Source organism: Eleginops maclovinus, chromosome 16, assembly GCF_036324505.1.
Source record: "Eleginops maclovinus isolate JMC-PN-2008 ecotype Puerto Natales chromosome 16, JC_Emac_rtc_rv5, whole genome shotgun sequence".
Taxonomy (NCBI): domain Eukaryota; kingdom Metazoa; phylum Chordata; class Actinopteri; order Perciformes; family Eleginopidae; genus Eleginops; species Eleginops maclovinus.
Window position 1 is genome coordinate 22,399,716 of NC_086364.1, and position 19,289 is coordinate 22,419,004.

A 19,289-nucleotide genomic window follows, 5' to 3' on the forward strand; every position below is an offset into this window, starting at 1 on the left:
AAATCTTAGCTTAGTTTAGCTTAGCATCAAATCTGGAAGCTTGTTTATGTCCAGACAGGGGACAACCTCCATGTGAAGCCATTGCAGAAGAACTGGCATTCCTTCTTATGGCCAACAGGGGGCGTTTAAAATGAAATGCAAAAAACCAAATGTAAATTGTATAGAAGTCTATGAGAAATACCATATCTCCGACTTTTATTATCTCTAATAACCTTTGCTTTTGTGTTTATGCTATCAATTGCTAATTTAAAGTGCTCTTCAATACATCATTGTGTTTGTTATCTAGATTACGGTCACTCTAGAGTTGGCAGTCATTTCTTAATAGGTACATTTGGATTTTAGCATGGTTCTTGCAAGCCAAAATTAGCACCCAATTTATTCAACAGTTTTATTTTTGTGTATTTTGCAATTGTGTGATTCTTGTATATATATATTTTAGTATCTTGGTGTAACATTAAGCTGTCTTTGGCTCTTTCTGCTGTAACAATTCAAATGTCCCCCCTGTGGGACGACTAAAGGATTCTGATTCTGATTATTCAACAATTTTGTTTTATTTTTGCTGAGTAGGCTAATTAGGCCAGTGTTAACGTTGAAACCTTAGCAAGAAGCAGTAACTGTTGTTAATTAGTGATTGAATGAACACACGTTTTGTAATTGTACTGTAATGTGTAGATTTACTGGGTCGCTGTCTGTGGTGCTGAAAGCTGCAACCAGCCTCTTGTGTTTCAGCCTGTATGTCATAAAAGTGACCTTGAACCATCCCAACCCATGTTCAGGATACAAAAGCAGCCATATTATCTTCATGTTTAACAGAGCCCAGGTTTCTACTGGTTCCTCCATTCATCTGAAGAGGGACTCTGCGGGAGGAGGAGGGGCGACAGGGAATCCCAGGACGGGGAACAAATATCGCGTTACTGCTGTGGCTCTCCAGTTCCTGAGGAAGTGGAGGAGCAGTGGACGCATGAATGAAACAGAAGCGAGTTTCAACGTGTTATTTAGAATAGCAAACAGAGGCAGGGACACACTGTTTTTACTCCTGGTTGTGTTTGCAGCCATGTCAGCCGGACCGAGGATCTCCGAGAACAAGCCCGTCTGCGGAGCTTCAATTCCGGCGCAGCAGTGTGTGAAACCCTCGGTGGTTTTTCGCCTCGTTTGAACACATCGTCCTTTGTGAGCCAACTGTGGGATTAGTGTCACGTTTCCTGTGGATTTTCTTGTGGATAAACAGAAGGACTTGACTTCGGCTGGTAGTGTATGAAACAGTTTGTGTGCATTTGCTTCAAACAGGCCCATAAAACGTCTGGCAAAATGTCAAGGATGCCCCGGGAGGAGAGGCAGTGCGCACCGCAGCATGACTGGCAACCCTGAGCCGAATCACAAGTGGAGCTGAAATACTAAGAACATTTTTGAAAAATCCAGATAATGGGTCTGCTGGACATGTGTGTGTTCTCCTGGGCTTCCTCTACGTGACAGCAGTGTGTGCAGTTCGGGTGTGGACGCAGGGTCAAACCCCAGATTACTGAGGGGTCAAGAGGTGGTTTTTAGTGAGGGAAACCTCTCCCCCCACCCCCCAGCCAAAGGAGCCTTTATTACACCATGGATGACTCTGGGATAATCCGGCGCAGGAGGCTGCAGGTGAGCTGGTTTGGCTGCATAGCATCACCCTGTTGTGTGTGTCAAAAAAAAACATGTCCCATTGTTTCCAGCTGCAGGCCAGAGACACCGGTTAAATGTCAGATGTTTTTTGCTGATCCCAACTGGGGAAGTCGTTTTGTTACAGTAGCATGTTAACAAGACAGGTAAACATTACATTAAGCATACACATAAACAGCACATGTATACATAACAGTTCAAATATGAGTGTCTTAAGAGTATCCATAGAGAACACAGTAGAAAATGGACAGAATGAGTTAGATACTCCGAAAAAACAACGTACAACTGATGAAATACTCACAAAAGAGACTAAATGCATTATATCGCTTCTTTCTATTTAATCAAAACATGTATTGTTTCCGTCTGTAGGCCACACATCCAGACGCCTGCAAGATTTAGATGTACTTTCTTAATTTGGGAATTTGGGAAGTCAGTTTTATACCACAGTTTGTTAATAAGACAGTAAAATATGACATAAAATAAACACATAAACAGTACATTTATACATATTAACAGAAGAAACATTCATGTGTTTAGAGTATCTATACAGCACACATGAAATAAACAGTTAGAATACACTATAAAAGACCAACTACTACTAAAGGATGTAAATATAGGATGCTAAATGTATTAAAACTATACAAAGTTGTTGTGTTTTCATTGGAAAAAGGCTCATTTATAGATTCATCAACAGAAGTCATTGTGCTTTCAGTGTGTGGCTTAACACTACAAAGGAAATCCTTCTTGTGCAAGGTGAAACCTATCATTGTATGTAAGGCCTCCGTATTTATTATGGCAATGTTTGTACGGATACTCGCATTTACAAGCTCTTACCGTCAAGAATGAATGGATCCAGCTGTCTGTGAAACACAAGAACATACACATAACGTTTTGCTTTATAGCCCTGACATGATCCAGAAGTAATCGATTCATCTGCTGGTTATTTTCCTTCATATTCAACAAGATCTTTGATGTGTAAAACCTCAGGAAACAGAGAAAAGTGAACATCAGAATCTTCCAGAACCTTAAGTGATGTTATACGACTGCTTTCTTTGTTTCGTGTCCGAAAAATATCTACTTTAATACAATATGAGTCTGGAAAACGTGAAAATACTCTCACAGGTAAAGCTGCAACCATCTAATATTTGGCATTTTAGCCTGAAAAATGCACTTAGTTGTTAATAAATGACTAAAATAGCAACACATATGGATCAATTAAGCCGGTTGTTTCAGCTCTAATGCATAATTGTAGTTGGAGCGGCCAAAATACAAGATATTCGTACTGTGTGTTTCATAATGGGGTCACAGTGTGTCTCAGGTGGTGTTACACAAATGCACATCACACACATATAATATCACACTCTATATTTGCTGTGATGTGCCCCTGTCGTCACTATAAAGCTCACTTTAGGATCACTGTTATTTAGTCTAGCTCACACAGTCTCTGACCGAACGCTGCTAATGAATCATCGTTCGTGCATACTGACATGACGTGCTGCAATGACTGCGTTCATCCATTATGAAGCAGCCGGCTCCACCACGGGTCAAACGCCCCCCAAACCCCACCCTCCATATAAATCTGTGGTTCAGTGACGTGAGAGATGAGCAGCCTGCAGGCCGGGCTCCATGTGCAGTTGTTCTATTTAAAATACAGTATGATAGTGGTTTGTTTTTGATGCAAGTCTGAGGTTTTCTTGCATCAGAGCAGCTCCATCTGCAGCGTCAGCAAGGACAAATATTAGGAGAAGGAAAAAGGAAACAGATATTAAACACAACATTACAAACACTGAAGACGACGAGTTTAAGACCCTTTAACGTACATTTGATTTGTGATTAAACACTGTATATTTAATAAAATGAACTGTTTATAGAAAAATGAAAAAAATACAAGGGAAATAAATAAATCAATAATAAATATACGAAATAAATAAATATAAAAAAGGAAAAAATAAATAATAAATATACAAAATAAATAAATATAAAAAAGGAAAAATAAATAATAACTTTATTAATAATAATAATAATAATAATAATAATAATAATAATAATAATTATTATTATTATTATTATTGTATTAAAGATACTTTCCAAAAAGGGGTCAGACACATTGTTCGTATGTTCATATTTAAAAAAAGAAAGAATAATATATAACAATAATACTAATGATATGTTAGGCGTATCCATCGTTTCCAGACCTATAATCTTCGAGCAGATTTTAAATTGGTGCGGTCATTTTAAAACATCGGACAAAGGCTTGTACCGTAGTTTTGCAATACTGTAATAATCACAGATGTGAAATGTGAAAGGAAATGTTTTTCTCGCCCAAAAATACCGAGAGCGGCCGAGAAAATATATTCTTTGTTTGGTCCTTTCGCATGTGGTCGTTCCAGGATGGCAGAATGAATACGAGGGTTCCTGCTGGATGCTTTCATTACAGCTCACAAAGGGGACTGAGAGTCTGTATTGGGGCTGAATATGAAGAATTGTCAGCAGCTCAGGAGTAAATTGACCCCTATTACTGTGAAAAGAGATAGCAGGAAGAGGGTATAAAGGAATGGGGATTAGTAGTGAGGTGCGTTTCATTTCCCATCATCCCCCCCCCTCACTGCTTCGCTGCTGTGATGTATGACGGGAGCTGCGAGGGAATTAATCATCATGGAGTCAGAATCAGGAAGTAATTTTAGAGATAAAGGGATGATTAGGTATCTGTGTGTGGAAATATAGTTAGTGCTTCACTTTAAAGAGTCCTCTCCAGCTGATGTTCAGGTGTATATCAGTATGTAGTGTCTCTACTTTAAAGAGTCCTCTCCTGCTGATGTTCAGGTGTATATCAGTATGTAGTGTCTCTACTTTAAAGAGTCCTCTCCTGCTGATGTTCAGGTGTATATCAGTATGTAGAGTCTCTACTTTAAAGAGTCCTCTCCTGCTGACGTTCAGGTGTATATCAGTATGTAGAGTCTCTACTTTAAAGAGTCCTCTCCTGCTGATGTTCAGGTGTATATCAGTATGTAGTGTCTCTACTTTAAAGAGTCCTCTCCTGCTGATGTTCGGGTGTATATCAGTATGTAGTGTCTCTACTTTAAAGAGTCCTCTCCTGCTGATGTTCAGGTGTATATCAGTATGTAGTGTCTCTACTTTAAAGAGTCCTCTCCTGCTGATGTTCAGGTGTATATCAGTATGTAGAGTCTCTACTTTAAAGAGTCCTCTCCTGCTGATGTTCAGGTGTATATCAGTATGTAGAGTCTCTACTTTAAAGAGTCCTCTCCTGCTGATGTTCAGGTGTATATCAGTATGTAGAGTCTCTACTTTAAAGAGTCCTCTCCTGCTGATGTTCAGGTGTATATCAGTATGTAGTGTCTCTACTTTAAAGAGTCCTCTCCTGCTGATGTTCAGATGTATATCAGTATGTAGTGTCTCTACTTTAAAGAGTCCTCTCCTGCTGATGTTCAGGTGTATATCAGTATGTAGCGTCTCTACTTTAAAGAGTCCTCTCCTGCTGATGTTCAGGTGTATATCAGTATGTAGTGTCTCTACTTTAAAGAGTCCTCTCCTGCTGATGTTCAGGTGTATATCAGTATGTAGAGTCTCTACTTTAAAGAGTCCTCTCCTGCTGATGTTCAGGTGTATATCAGTATGTAGAGTCTCTACTTTAAAGAGTCCTCTCCTGCTGATGTTCAGGTGTATATCAGTATGTAGAGTCTCTACTTTAAAGAGTCCTCTCCTGCTGATGTTCAGGTGTATATCAGTATGTAGCGTCTCTACTTTAAAGAGTCCTCTCCTGCTGATGTTCAGGTGTATGTAGTGTCTCTACTTTAAAGAGTCCTCTCCTGCTGATGTTCAGGTGTGTATCAGTATGTAGTGTCTCTACTTTAAAGAGTCCTCTCCTGCTGATGTTCAGGTGTATATCAGTATGTAGTGTCTCTACTTTAAAGAGTCCTCTCCTGCTGATGTTCAGGTGTATATCAGTATGTAGAGTCTCTACTTTAAAGAGTCCTCTCCTGCTGATGTTCAGGTGTATATCAGTATGTAGTGTCTCTACTTTAAAGAGTCCTCTCCTGCTGATGTTCAGGTGTATATCAGTATGTAGAGTCTCTACTTTAAAGAGTCCTCTCCTGCTGATGTTCAGGTGTATATCAGTATGTAGTGTCTCTACTTTAAAGAGTCCTCTCCTGCTGATGTTCAGGTGTATATCAGTATGTAGAGTCTCTACTTTAAAGAGTCCTCTTCTGCTGATGTTCAGGTGTATATCAGTATGTAGTGCCTCTACTTTAAAGAGTCCTCTCCTGCTGATGTTCAGGTGTATATCAGTATGTAGAGTCTCTACTTTAAAGAGTCCTCTCCTGCTGATGTTCAGGTGTATATCAGCATGTAGTGTCTCTACTTTAAAGAGTCCTCTCCTGCTGATGTTCAGGTGTATATCAGTATGTAGAGTCTCTACTTTAAAGAGTCCTCTCCTGCTGATGTTCAGGTGTATATCAGTATGTAGTGTCTCTACTTTAAAGAGTCCTCTCCTGCTGATGTTCAGGTGTATATCAGTATGTAGAGTCTCTACTTTAAAGAGTCCTCTCCTGCTGATGTTCAGGTGTATATCAGTATGTAGAGTCTCTACTTTAAAGAGTCCTCTCCTGCTGATGTTCAGGTGTATATCAGTATGTAGAGTCTCTACTTTAAAGTCCTCTCCTGCTGATGTTCAGGTGTATATCAGTATGTAGAGTCTCTACTTTAAAGAGTCCTCTCCTGCTGATGTTCAGGTGTATATCAGTATGTAGAGTCTCTACTTTAAAGAGTCCTCTCCTGCTGATGTTCAGGTGTATATCAGTATGTAGTGTCTCTACTTTAAAGAGTCCTCTCCTGCTGATGTTCAGGTGTATATCAGTATGTAGAGTCTCTACTTTAAAGAGTCCTCTCCTGCTGATGTTCAGGTGTATATCAGCATGTAGTGTCTCTACTTTAAAGAGTCCTCTCCTGCTGATGTTCAGGTGTATATCAGTATGTAGTGTCTCTACTTTAAAGAGTCCTCTCCTGCTGATGTTCAGGTGTATATCAGTATGTAGTGTCTCTACTTTAAAGAGTCCTCTCCTGCTGATGTTCAGGTGTATATCAGTATGTAGAGTCTCTACTTTAAAGAGTCCTCTCCTGCTGATGTTCAGGTGTATATCAGTATGTAGAGTCTCTACTTTAAAGAGTCCTCTCCTGCTGATGTTCAGGTGTATATCAGCATGTAGTGTCTCTACTTTAAAGAGTCCTCTCCTGCTGATGTTCAGGTGTATATCAGTATGTAGTGTCTCTCCTTTAAAGAGTCCTCTCCTGCTGATGTTCAGGTGTATATCAGTATGTAGAGTCTCTACTTTAAAGAGTCCTCTCCTGCTGATGTTCAGGTGTATATCAGTATGTAGAGTCTCTACTTTAAAGAGTCCTCTCCTGCTGATGTTCAGGTGTATATCAGTATGTAGTGTCTCTACTTTAAAGTCCTCTCCTGCTGATGTTCAGGTGTATATCAGTATGTAGTGTCTCTACTTTAAAGAGTCCTCTCCTGCTGATGTTCAGGTGTATATCAGTATGTAGTGTCTCTACTTTAAAGAGTCCTCTCCTGCTGATGTTCAGGTGTATATCAGTATGTAGAGTCTCTACTTTAAAGAGTCCTCTCCTGCTGATGTTCAGGTGTATATCAGTATGTAGTGTCTCTACTTTAAAGAGTCCTCTCCTGCTGATGTTCAGGTGTATATCAGTATGTAGTGTCTCTACTTTAAAGAGTCCTCTCCTGCTGATGTTCAGGTGTATATCAGCATGTAGTGTCTCTCCTGGGCTCTTTATGTTTCTCATACTGCCTGTGCTGCAGCTCCTCTTTTCACCCTCTGTCTGAAACCAGAGCCTAGTCTGCTCTGATTGGTTAGCTGGTCGGCTCTGTTGGGATTGCCTAGAGATGTCCCGGCCCTTAGTTTATCAGGTTCACTGTGTTGAAGCGCTAGCCAATAGGAGCCCGAGTATTACATGACACCTGACAAAAATTAACCTAAACCTGTGCAAAGTTTCAATTTATTTTAAATCAAAATTCAAATGTAAATTCAGTGAGCTAGTGTAAGTACTGAATGGATTTATGCATTACATTTATATGAGTTTTTTACCCATTTATTTATGTGTGTGTGTGTGTGTGTGTGTGTGTGTGTGTGTGTGTGTGTGTGTGTGTGTGTGTGTGTGTGTGTGTGTGTGTGTGTGTGTGTGTGTGTGTGTGTGTGTGTGTGTGTGTGTGTGTGTGTGTGTGTGTGTGTGTGTGTGTGTGTGTGTGTGTGTGTGTGAGATGTGGGATTGTCTCTCTGTGTCCCATTTAACTGCCCGTCATTCCCCTGGGTCACATCCTCCCAACTGTCACTTTCCCTCTCTGACACACACACACACACACACACACACACACACACACACACACACACACACACACACACACACACACACACACACACACACACTCACAATCATTTTCTCAGCACCATATGGTGACACACCCTACTCCCCTGCAGTTAGGGTCAGGGGTCACACTCCCATGATGCATTGCTTCAACATGACAAATCAACATTGCTGTGCCTCCTCTCTGAGACACTGCGTTTGGCTGGCTGGCACATATATGTACTGTCAGTGTAACATACAAAAGAAAGACTTTTAAATACGATTTAACTCGTTTATGTAATGTAATATAAGTGCAGATAGTGTGCATTGACCCTTTTAAGAAGGATAGAGCAGTTTTTGAGATGTGTTTTTGAAGAAAGGGGTCTCAGCTTGACGCCTTAGGATGGGGCTATTTACTGCAGCATGAATGCAGACACCTGTTGTCCCTTTAACAACAAGCCCAAATAGCCTTAGCTATCAACTGTTAGCAATTAAAGCTATTCCAACACATTATACATGACAAGCTAAGGGGCGGGACATCTCTAAGCAGATTGACTAATCACAACGGAGCCGGCCAGCTAACCAATCAGAGCAGACTGAGCTCTGGTTTCAGACGGAGGGTGAAAAGCGGTGCGGCAGCACAGGCAGTATGAGAAAAATAAAGAGCTTTCTGACCATTAGAGCATGGAGACATGTCCCAGGAGAGACACTTAGCATCAACCTAAACATGTCCTCTTTAAATCTATACGTTGATTCGGACTGATGGATACTTTCCAAATATGTCCAACTCAAGAGACTGATTTCAAACCCAATTTTATGTCAGTCCTGCTTGGACTTTTCCCCATTAGTCATTGGACATGACGTTCACATAAGTCGACATAAATAAGATAAAAAGCTTCCTTTAATATGAATAGCAGGAGACCATCTGGTATGCATGACACTCATCAGCCTTTCCCCCCGTCAGACGCACTGCTGTCTGTCTCTGCTGTAGATGATGACGGTCTCTTGGCAGCTGGGGCGGTCTATGATTGATCCCCATTGTTGGTCTGCAGGCCCACTCCCCAACATTTCTCTCTGGCAGTGTGTCGAGAAAATGATTGGACTGGACGGCTCATCCTGACAGAGCAGCAATATGCTTTAGAGGCTTGCAGCTCGGCTAATGCCATCCCATTATTACGGGGGATATTCTATTACTTTAGGCAGGCAGGAGGAGTCGAAGGACACAACAGGGAAGGGTTTATTATAGGTTCATTATATGGATTGACAGTCGATCGATGAATAAATAGAAAGATAGATGGATGGATTAATGCATGTAAGGATGGATGCATACAGTAGCTAGATGGATGAATGGTTGGATGGACTGATGGATGGATGGGTATATTGATAGATGGATGGATGGATGGATAGAGAGATAGAGAGATAGATAGAGAGAGGGGGGGATGGACGGAGGGACAGACAGACAGACAGACAGACGGTTGGATGGACTGATGGATGAATGGATGGATGGATAGAGATAGATGGAGGGACTCAAAATGGAGGAAAGCTGGAAAGAATGATAGCTGGATGGATTGATAAATGGATGGATGGATAGATCCATGAAAGAATTGGTGGATAAATACCTTAAGGGAAAGATGGATGGATGGCTGATAGATGATTAATTGAGATATGGATGGATGGACAGACGATTGATGGATAAATAGAAAGATAGATGGATGGATTAATGCATGTAAGGATGGATAGGTATATGGAGGGATGGATTGATGGATAGATAGACTAGATGGATTAATGGTTGGATGGACTGATGGATGGATGGATATAGGGATAAATAGATAGATAGATGGAGGGACTCAAAAATGGAGGAAAGCTGGAAAGAATAATGGCTGGATGTATTAATGGAAGGAGGGATAGATCCATGAATGGATAGATGGTTGGATGAATGTGTGCACAAATACATAAAGGGAAAGATGGATGGATGGCTGATGGATGAAGATGGACAGAAGATTGAAGTATGGATGGGTAAATATAAAGATAGATAAACATGAAGCAACAATAAAAACACACACACACACACACACACACACACACACACACACACACACACACACACACACACACACACACACACACACACACACACACACACGAGTTAACAATGTTATTTTGTGTCCAACACAACACGCTTCGACAGAAATAGGCCATCTGCAAGTTAGATTCTAAAACCCCCACATTATTAATCTGTGTCTGTAAACACGTAGTGATCTTGAGGCAAAATGCACGTACATAAACCGGAGATATTACAACTCAGCAGAACCATCGGCCTCCAGCCTTTCAACGTTCATACACACAGTTGCTCTGTTATACACACACACACACACACACACACGCAGTCCTGTCAGTGCGATAGCCTGGGACTAAAGTAGATCAGACAATCGTTAAAAAGCCTTGAACTGTTGCTCACTCCCCCAGAGAACGGAGCTGAACCCGGATAAAAAGAGCATCAGAGGAGGGAGCAAATACAGCGTGGAATTGAAGCTGCTTTCTAATCTGTGATCAGCGGGCTTTCCATATTTTTGACAGAAACCCCCCAATCTGTTGTCAGCAGTGGTGTATCGTTTTTACAACATCTCTCCATGCTGTGACGGCGTCGTGCAACCATGCAATGAGCAATAACCGTGGAGCTCTTACACACTAATTAAACCACAGGAGAATTAAGAAACAGAGGATACAGGCTGCAGAATATGTCTTAGCCGTGTAGAGCGAGGATATATTTCCTTAATGGGATACACTACAGATGGATAGATCAAACTAATCACCATGAGGTTTCCCCAGTTGATTAAATCCTTCTGAAATGTAAGTAAATATGTCATAATGCGGTACATTTCCAGAACAGCAATTGATAAAGACATGTTCATTTAGTTTGACATAGTAGAGAGACAAGTTGTTACTGAGGGCATTCTTGTATCACTCATAAAATAGCTGTTAATAAATGCGTCTGTGATTGATGTTTGAACAAAAACCTTGGTGAAATCCTTCAAAATATAGATGAGAATTAAATAGGAAAATGTGATGTATGTCGGTTTTACTGAAGTGGAGATTTCTTGTTCGTAAAATAAGAAACGTATTTTAAAAGTCTTTACATTTTATCTAATGCTAACTTCCTGGGAATTGAGGAGATTCAAGATTCCAGAAGCTTTATTTATCCCGAGGGAAATTACTGTGCAACACTGGCAGGACAAAGTGGGAAAGTGAGAGGTAAAATCAAACTAACATAAAATAAACTAAGTAAAAGCAATAAAATGACAGTTAATACGTAGGTATATACAATATACAACAATACGCACTGTGCAATTTAGCAGCATATATACAAATAAAACAAGTATAAACTAAACAAAGTGATAAAGTGGAATTGGATAAAGGGTCATTTTGGCCTCAGGACACAGTGTCTCCACTGTCCCTCTGACCTGAGGTAGATAAGATATTCACAGAAGCAAATATACAAAGTGTTGGAAATTAAAAACTCAGTTCTTTCCCCAGTCTAAAAGAAGACGTGTTATGCCAGTAAAATATCCATAACTGTCCAAATTGTCCAATGCATAAAAACAATTGTTTGTGCCAGTAGTATTTCTAATTCACACTAACACTGAGAGTCACAAAGAGTTAGAAGCAAACTGGTCTCCTGCCACAATGACTGCTGAACAAGTCTAAATTGGAGTTGGGAATTGAGTTGTCTCTTTCCCACCTTTTTAACAGATTGAAGTGGAATGGAGGGATTAGGCGGGTACATTCAGGCAGATACTGTGTGACACTGATTACTTATAGCAAAGTGAGGGTGACAGAGGACTGTTTTAATGAAATGTTCCTGGGTTAATGAAGGCCACGCCACATGAGGATTTTATAATTAAGCTACAGTAGCACAGGGATGTAATCTACAGTGTAGACTTTCACTTACAACTCTGCATGTATCTGTTTACTGTGTGCAACCTTGAAGCAGGTGAAGACGTAATAGGGAAGATGGAAGCATGCCCATTTAGTATTTCAGCCACCAGTGGACGGCTGCACTTTGTTTAATGTGCCAACTGCCTTTTTTTTATTGTCTAGACATGCCTGAGCATTAAAGAGCCCCACAGAGGGACATCAGACAGGCAGACAGGGAGCAGATGTTCACAGGTCTGGATTCAGATTCATAAAACTGTATACATCAGTCTGCTGTACTGCACCACTGAGTTTAATGCATTTAGATTGTCTTTGTGTGCTTAGCTCCTAATTGACTGCAAAAATAGTAATGACTGCAACACTTCCTGAAGACATTCACAAATATGCATTTATACTTAGTGTCTCAAGGACATAGCTAACCCCAGAGACTGGAGATGGACAAAAAGTGTACATTTATGGTGTTTTAAAGCCTTGTTCTTAGCATTTAGGCAGTCATGGTAGTGTTTCTTTGAGGCGGAAATGACCATTTGGAAGTTTGAGCTGGGGAAGAGCAAAGCCAGGTACTGTTAGCATAGCAAGCTCCTCGAGGTCAGCAGCTAAAGCTAATGCCAGCCAACTAGCTTGGTTAGATAAACTAGGTAAGATACTGTTAGCATAGTACATCGCTAGGTCACCACTAGCTATCTAGCGTAACTAGCTTGGTTAGATAAACTAGGTAGGCTACTGCTAGCATAGCAATCGCTTGGTCAGCAGCTAGCGCTAACTAGCTTGGTTAGATAAACTAGGTAGGCTACTGCTAGCATAGAAAACGCTAGGTCACAGCTAATACAAGTGCCAGCCACCTAGCTTGGTTAGCTAGCTTGGTTATCGAGGTGCATCTTTAGTTAGCTTTAACTGTGATTTGAATTCAGTTACTAAATATTACAAGCAACAAACATGTTAAAAACAATAATGGTATAATTCAACACACCTAAGAGCATAATTTAGCACAAACTAACACTAATGAGGAGTTTTAGGTGACCAAAATGTCCCATTTTCATGAACTGAAACACGATATTAAATGGTTTTTAAAAAAGTCTAATATACATATAGTTGTATATCAATACTTAAGGTATTGTTTATGTTGTCTGGTGAAAATATTCTGTAGGAGGGATGTTCATTGGTGGACTATGCAATGCACACATGAGAATACATTTAATTATGTGGGAAATGATGGGGTTTTATGTGTCTGTGTTTACACTGCGAGCTTGTGGCTGCTCTGTCAGGTCTAGTCAGGGTTTGTGTGTTTAGTTAACCCTCCTCATCAGCGGAAGCCTCTCTTGAAGCCTCTCGCTCTTGTAAGTCATCTCCTCTCGGCTCTGACGGCTCAGGGTCAATTAGCCTGATCGATGGAGGACAAAGTGAAAAGGGACCAATAGGTTGAATATTCAGCTGTCCTTGTGAGGAGGGATTTGTCTGTGTTAACACGTAAAACCCTCAGGACATGCAGTGGAATAGCCTTGTTACTGGATTATAAAGAAGGCAGGATAATTCTTTTATTCTTTCCCTTTCTTGTTATTGTGACGTGTTGCCTCACTACTCGCCTTTATCCTCTGGAGGTTTTTGCTGTCATAGAGTTAACCTTCTGTATGGTGGCTGACAACAAATAAAAACGCTCTGCTGAGTTGCAGGTTTGTCCTTGTAGCACAGCTTTCAGGCACTATAATACATATTTTGTGCTTCAGTGGGGATCAATGGCAGCAGGTCCACACGCATACACCACACACACACACACACACACACACACACACACACACACACACACACACACACACACACACACACACACACACAAGCTTTATATGAAGGTTAACCTAATAATTGCATTGAGTGTGGTTAGCGTGCGGTCGATGCGGCGCTAATAGCATTACGCTGCAGTGTGACAGGAGAAGGTGTGAGGCGGCTAATGCATGAATTATATCTGCTGCTGTTTACCGTGTAGTGATGGCTCACATCTGAAACAGCATTTACTACACAGACCAGAAGTGGGACAAGTATTCAGGTCTTGTACTTGAGTAAAAGTAGAAGTACTCAGGTCTTGTACTTGAGTAAAGTAGAAGTACTCAGGTCTTGTTCTTGAGTAAAGTAGAAGTACTCAGGTCTTGTACTTGAGTAAAGTAGAAGTACCAGAGTGTAGGAATACTCTGTCACAGTAAAAGTATTCTAAATGTTCCTCCAGTGAAAGTAGAAAGTACTCTCCTCTAAATGTACTTAAAGTAGCGACAGTAAAAGTAGTCATTGTCTGATTGGTCCATTTCAGAATAATATCTCTGATATGTTTTATAATGATTGATCATTAAAGTGTTCTCAGAGCTGGTAAAGGTGCAGCTAGTTTGAATGGCTTTGTATACTGCAGGGTAGCTGCTGGATTTACTGCAGGTGAACTACAGTCTGATTTAAGGGAGATTATATTTACCATCATTAATCCTAATCTGCCTAGCAACTAAAGGGATTAATAATGTAGAGTCAAAGTACACCATTTCCCTCTGAATTGTAATAGATTAAAAGTTTAAATGAGCATAAAATGGAAATACAAGTACCTCAAAATTGTCCTTAAGTGCAATACTGGATTAAATGTAGTTACTTTACACCCCTGACACACACAGGAAGCTGAATGCCAGAATACTCAGGCTGAAGGGTATGGCTGATGGCATGATCCCTTTTTCTCTCTCAGCATCTACTCCACCCTTGTTTACACCCCTGCTCCATCCCTCTCTATCGCAGCGTGCAGGGTTTTGTAAAGAGGCTGTGTAAAGAGATCTGGCTTGCCTCACGCTGTTTTTTATTCAGTGCACAGAGTGTCTGCTGCTGTTGCTGCACAATCTACACCGTCCATCTGGACTCAGGAGATGGGAGGATAGAAAAAGAGAGAGAGAGAGATGAGGTTGGGACAGTTGGGGGTGCAGTGGCAGAAATGAACAGCCTGACTGATTTGTAAACAAACATGGATGCAAATACATCATACGTTCATTTATATTCTAGTTGCACGTGTTACCTCGTTAGCCAGCTGGGCTACATCTCCAGGGCCCAGTAACCCCAGGGGGCCAATAACCCCAGGGGGCCGCTTACAACCCAGAGTTCAGTTGTTAGTAATTAACCGCTCAGTCAGCCACACCCTGCTACGGCTGTCGAGCTCCATAAGGAAGGAAATACCCTGAAAAAACGAATGATTATTGTAAAGATGGTACCCTTTTCAAGCTGGAGACCGTAGATGTTATCATCTGATATGACAGCTAGCAGATTTGATCAGCTTTAGCTGGTTAGCTTCAGTATTGATGCTTCTGTCATGATGCTAACATTATGTCCTTGAGTTTGTGAACATGTTATCTACGGTTGATATTTCATTGTTTCCAGCTCACTATTGAAAAGAAATTCAAAAGTAAATGGGAGTTTTACATTTCCTTTGATGGGACATACAAAACATCATGCCAATACAATGAGGCTAAAGCTAGCTACTGCTGCTACTCCTGTCAAGCTCCATAGGGATAGATTAAAGCTCTTAAGAAGTTGTTAAAGCAGGGTTCTCATTTGAAGCTGGAGACTACAGATTTTGCACTTAGAGGATGCCTGTTGCTAGCAGATTTATAACAGCGTTAGTTAGTTAGCTACGGTCTAAAAATGATGCTAATGTAATGCAGTTAACGGTATGTCCTCGAGTTGGCTGAATATTTAATCTCTGGCTGACTTTTGAATGTTTCCAGCTGACTCGGTTTGATGAAAATAACCTGGTAAAATGGGTTAATATATGGATAGATATGCACTTTATTTGAACACACAGCATAATGCTAATACAATGATGGTATAATAAGGCTACATCAACCAGGCAAAAAGTAGGGTTGTGAATAAATTACTGGCCAAATCCAAATCAGGTGGCGGGTACAATAGTTATCTTCCACTTTGTATTCATGTCAACGGACATTTGACACTTAAAATGAATAACAATACAACTTGTTTTCCTTCCTAGAATAAACTGTTGATATAAAGGCTTCATAATAAATAAGTATACATGAAATAAACCTCCCAACAATTAAGAAAACACAACAGATTTCATTAAAACAATAATGGCCCTGCGTAAAATACAGCTTGTGTTGTTCTCCTGATGCATTCAAGCCTTCCTTTGTTTGTTATGTTTCAAGTAAAAAATATTAGGAGTAAGGAGCTCTCAGTAGGCTTTAAAGCTCTCCTTACACTTGAAGCCAGATTACCAGGATTGGGTTTTAATGTCAAGCTCTTCTTTGTTCATGTGAAAGTGCATTTCTATACCTAACCTGCCTTTGTCTTTTCTTCCACCAGGATTTACCGCTGCCTCGCAAGAACAGCAGGTGAGTGTTTCCCTCCTTCACCCAGGTGCCTCTTTCCCCTTCTCTCTGGGGGGGGAGAGAGGGCGAGAGAAAAGCAATCACACCTAGAGAAGCTGCTAAGCATGATTAGCACGTTGGGTTTTCTGAAAGCTCTTAGGATGGTGCTTGTGGCGTGGAGTGTGGTACTTGAATAGAGAGGAGGTCGGCTGGAGGAAGTCTGCTGGCGTCTGATTAAAGCAGCCGTGGCTCTGGAGGCTGTCCATGGTGCTGAAATCCATTCTGCTCCGTTCCTCCCTCTTTATCTCCCCCTCTTCTCTTCCCATTGCTTGGTTATTAATCTGCTTCTCTCTTATTGCCACCCCTCTGGTTTTCATTACCGCTTTACCATTTGAATCCCTTCTCAGGGCCTTTTTTATATCGCCCTCTTACTCATTTAGAGTTTGTCAGTTCATCAGTGCTGTATATACAGTACATTATCAGCTCCAGCTAACCCACGGACAACAGTGATACGGAAAATAACCTACGGAAGCAGCCACACAGCGCTTTGAAGAATCAAAAAGCATACAACGTAATTAAAGCAGCAAATCCAACACGCATTCAGATACCAAAACAATATTCTGTATCTAAATCAACAATTGTGCTCAACCACATGAATCGATAGCTGCAGTGTCTTTGTAAAATTGGATTTTAAATCAAGACAACTGACCTTCGATTTTCATGTGTAAACATCCATAAACTCATTATGAAAATGCTTACAGAGGTAGTAAATCCAGGAAAAAGTAAGGTCATTTTCTCATAGACTTCTGTACAATCTTTGCAACCAGTTATTAAAATGTAAAACTGTTGCTTTAATGCACGATATATATCGAACATTTAGACTATTCATATTATGTTAATAAGGCTCTCTTCCCTTTTTCTATCCATCTTCCCTACGCTTCCTTCTCTCTTGTCATCATTGGAAATCACACGTGTACTGAAGTGATAAATCAAGGGGGATGTAGGGGAATTTTCTCATAGACTTCTATTAAATCACATATTTAAAAGTAAAACCATTGCTTTTCAGTGCATGATACATAGATCTTTGCAAAGATACTATTGAATAGGATCAGTAGCTAACTAATAAGGCTCTCTTTGCTCCAGTCTCTCACCGAATCCATACCATTCCCTATCCATTTATTCTGATGCTTCCTCACACATCTGAAGTTGTGAAATCAAGTTGCTGGTATCTTTCCCTTTCCACCAACCCTTGAGACAGCTCCCTCCCTTTCTCCTTATGTAGGATGCTATCTGGCCTAGCATCCATTAACTCATTATGAAAATGTTTACTAAGTGGATTTATCAAAGGAGAGGTACGGTCATTTTCTCGTAGACTTCTATACAATCAGACTTCCTTTTGCAACTAGTTCTTTAAATGTTGAATCATTACTTCTAGTGCATGATACATCAATATTAGGAACTCAGCACTGTTTCTATAAACTCATTATAAAAAGGTAATTAATCAAGGGACAAGTAGGGTAATTTTCTCCTAGACCTCTATACAATCAGACTTCCTTTTGCAACTAGTTCTTTAGTGTTTTCCACCAGCGTTTGAGACATCTTCCATTTGGATTCGGCTTATCTCTTTCTCCCCACGTAGGATGCTCGTATCATCCATTATTGTGTGTGTGTGTGTGTGTGTGTGTGTGTGTGTGTGTGTGTGTGTGTGTGTTTGTGCATGGCGTACATCGTCATCCGTGGTGCTCTTCTCTTAATGTTTGACTCCATTCAACATCTGTTTTAGTTATGCAACAGTCCACATGACCATGTCCCTCAGTCACGTCTTCAGCTGAAATGAGTTGCCTCCCTTTTTTCCCTTCCTTTAGCCCGCAGTAAAAAAGCTCTTCATGTTTTTTGAGTGCACAGACATAGAGAGCATAGAAAAAAAGACACAAAATTACACTCTGTACCGTGGGATCTTAGCCTTGAGAGAACGACCCACAAGCTCCTGCCTCTCCCTTCTGTTGTTCCTCTCTGAAAAGACAGACCCACCCTCCATCCCTCCCTCTCTTTCCATCCTTGCCTTTTTGTCCACACTTGCCTAGCAGACACTAGCTCACATCAGAAGCTTGTGGTAGCTTTATTTCCGAACACATTTCCCAGAAACCTGCTGCTTTCTGACCTGCCGCGCCTCAGACCGACGCCTAGATACACACCATGTTTCGACGCACTAAAAGGTACAGCAGAGACGGGGTGGTGGTGATTTGTTGTGAGGTGTGGTAGCGCTGGTTTTCTGTTTCTTCATCCTCCTCTTTCTCACTCTACAGGGTCTGCAGTGTCCTTTAGTAGGAGGCTCGTGTTGACAGTGTGACTGGTGTGTAAGGTCACGGAAAAACTGAAAAGTTGCCGTTAATTAAATGTGTTATTTCAACACATTTCCCATAACTGTATTAGGTTAGTTGAAGCAATATTATTAAGTTTAAATAGTAGGTTCAACTTTATAGTATTCCTTTCAACTAACCTAAAACAGTTGTGTGAAATCTTTTCATATAATACATTTAATTAAAGTCAAAGTTTCATTTTTTTTAGTGTGGTTTCAGATGTTGGTTTTGCTGAATGGGCATTTTTCGCAACTTTTAAAAAATATATATTTTAATCTCAACAAAAAACAAAGAAAAATAGCAAAGAAAATTGTTTTGTGAATAAATAATAAATACAAATAAATCCAATAATAAATAAGACAAGAAAAAAATGCAATAAATAAAATAATAATAAAAGTAAAAAATAAAAAGGGAAGATTTCAGTTTCATTAACCCATACAAACACATTGTTTTTTATAGTTCCTTCAGCCGTATGTTTTAAACTAAACTAAAAGGTGCATCGGAGAAGGAGTGGTGGTGATTTGTTGTGAGGTGTGGTAGCGCTGGTTTTCTGTGCATTCATCCTCCTCTCAGTGTCTGCAGTGTACTTTACTAAGAGGCTTGTGTTGACAGTGTGACGGCTGTG

At 40.4% G+C, this 19,289-nt stretch overlaps 1 protein-coding gene across 1 annotated transcript in view; it reads left to right on the forward strand.

The window, feature by feature from the left end:
* Positions 1 to 1,464: 1,464 nt before the first annotated feature.
* LOC134877895 (microtubule-associated serine/threonine-protein kinase 1-like) overlaps positions 1,465 to 19,289 on the forward strand; it is a 58,076-nt gene continuing 40,251 nt past the window's right edge. Inside the window, 2 exon segments of the mRNA XM_063903569.1 lie at positions 1,465 to 1,635; positions 16,300 to 16,328. Coding sequence (XP_063759639.1) covers positions 1,597 to 1,635; positions 16,300 to 16,328 — 68 coding nt within the window. The 5' untranslated portion in view covers positions 1,465 to 1,596.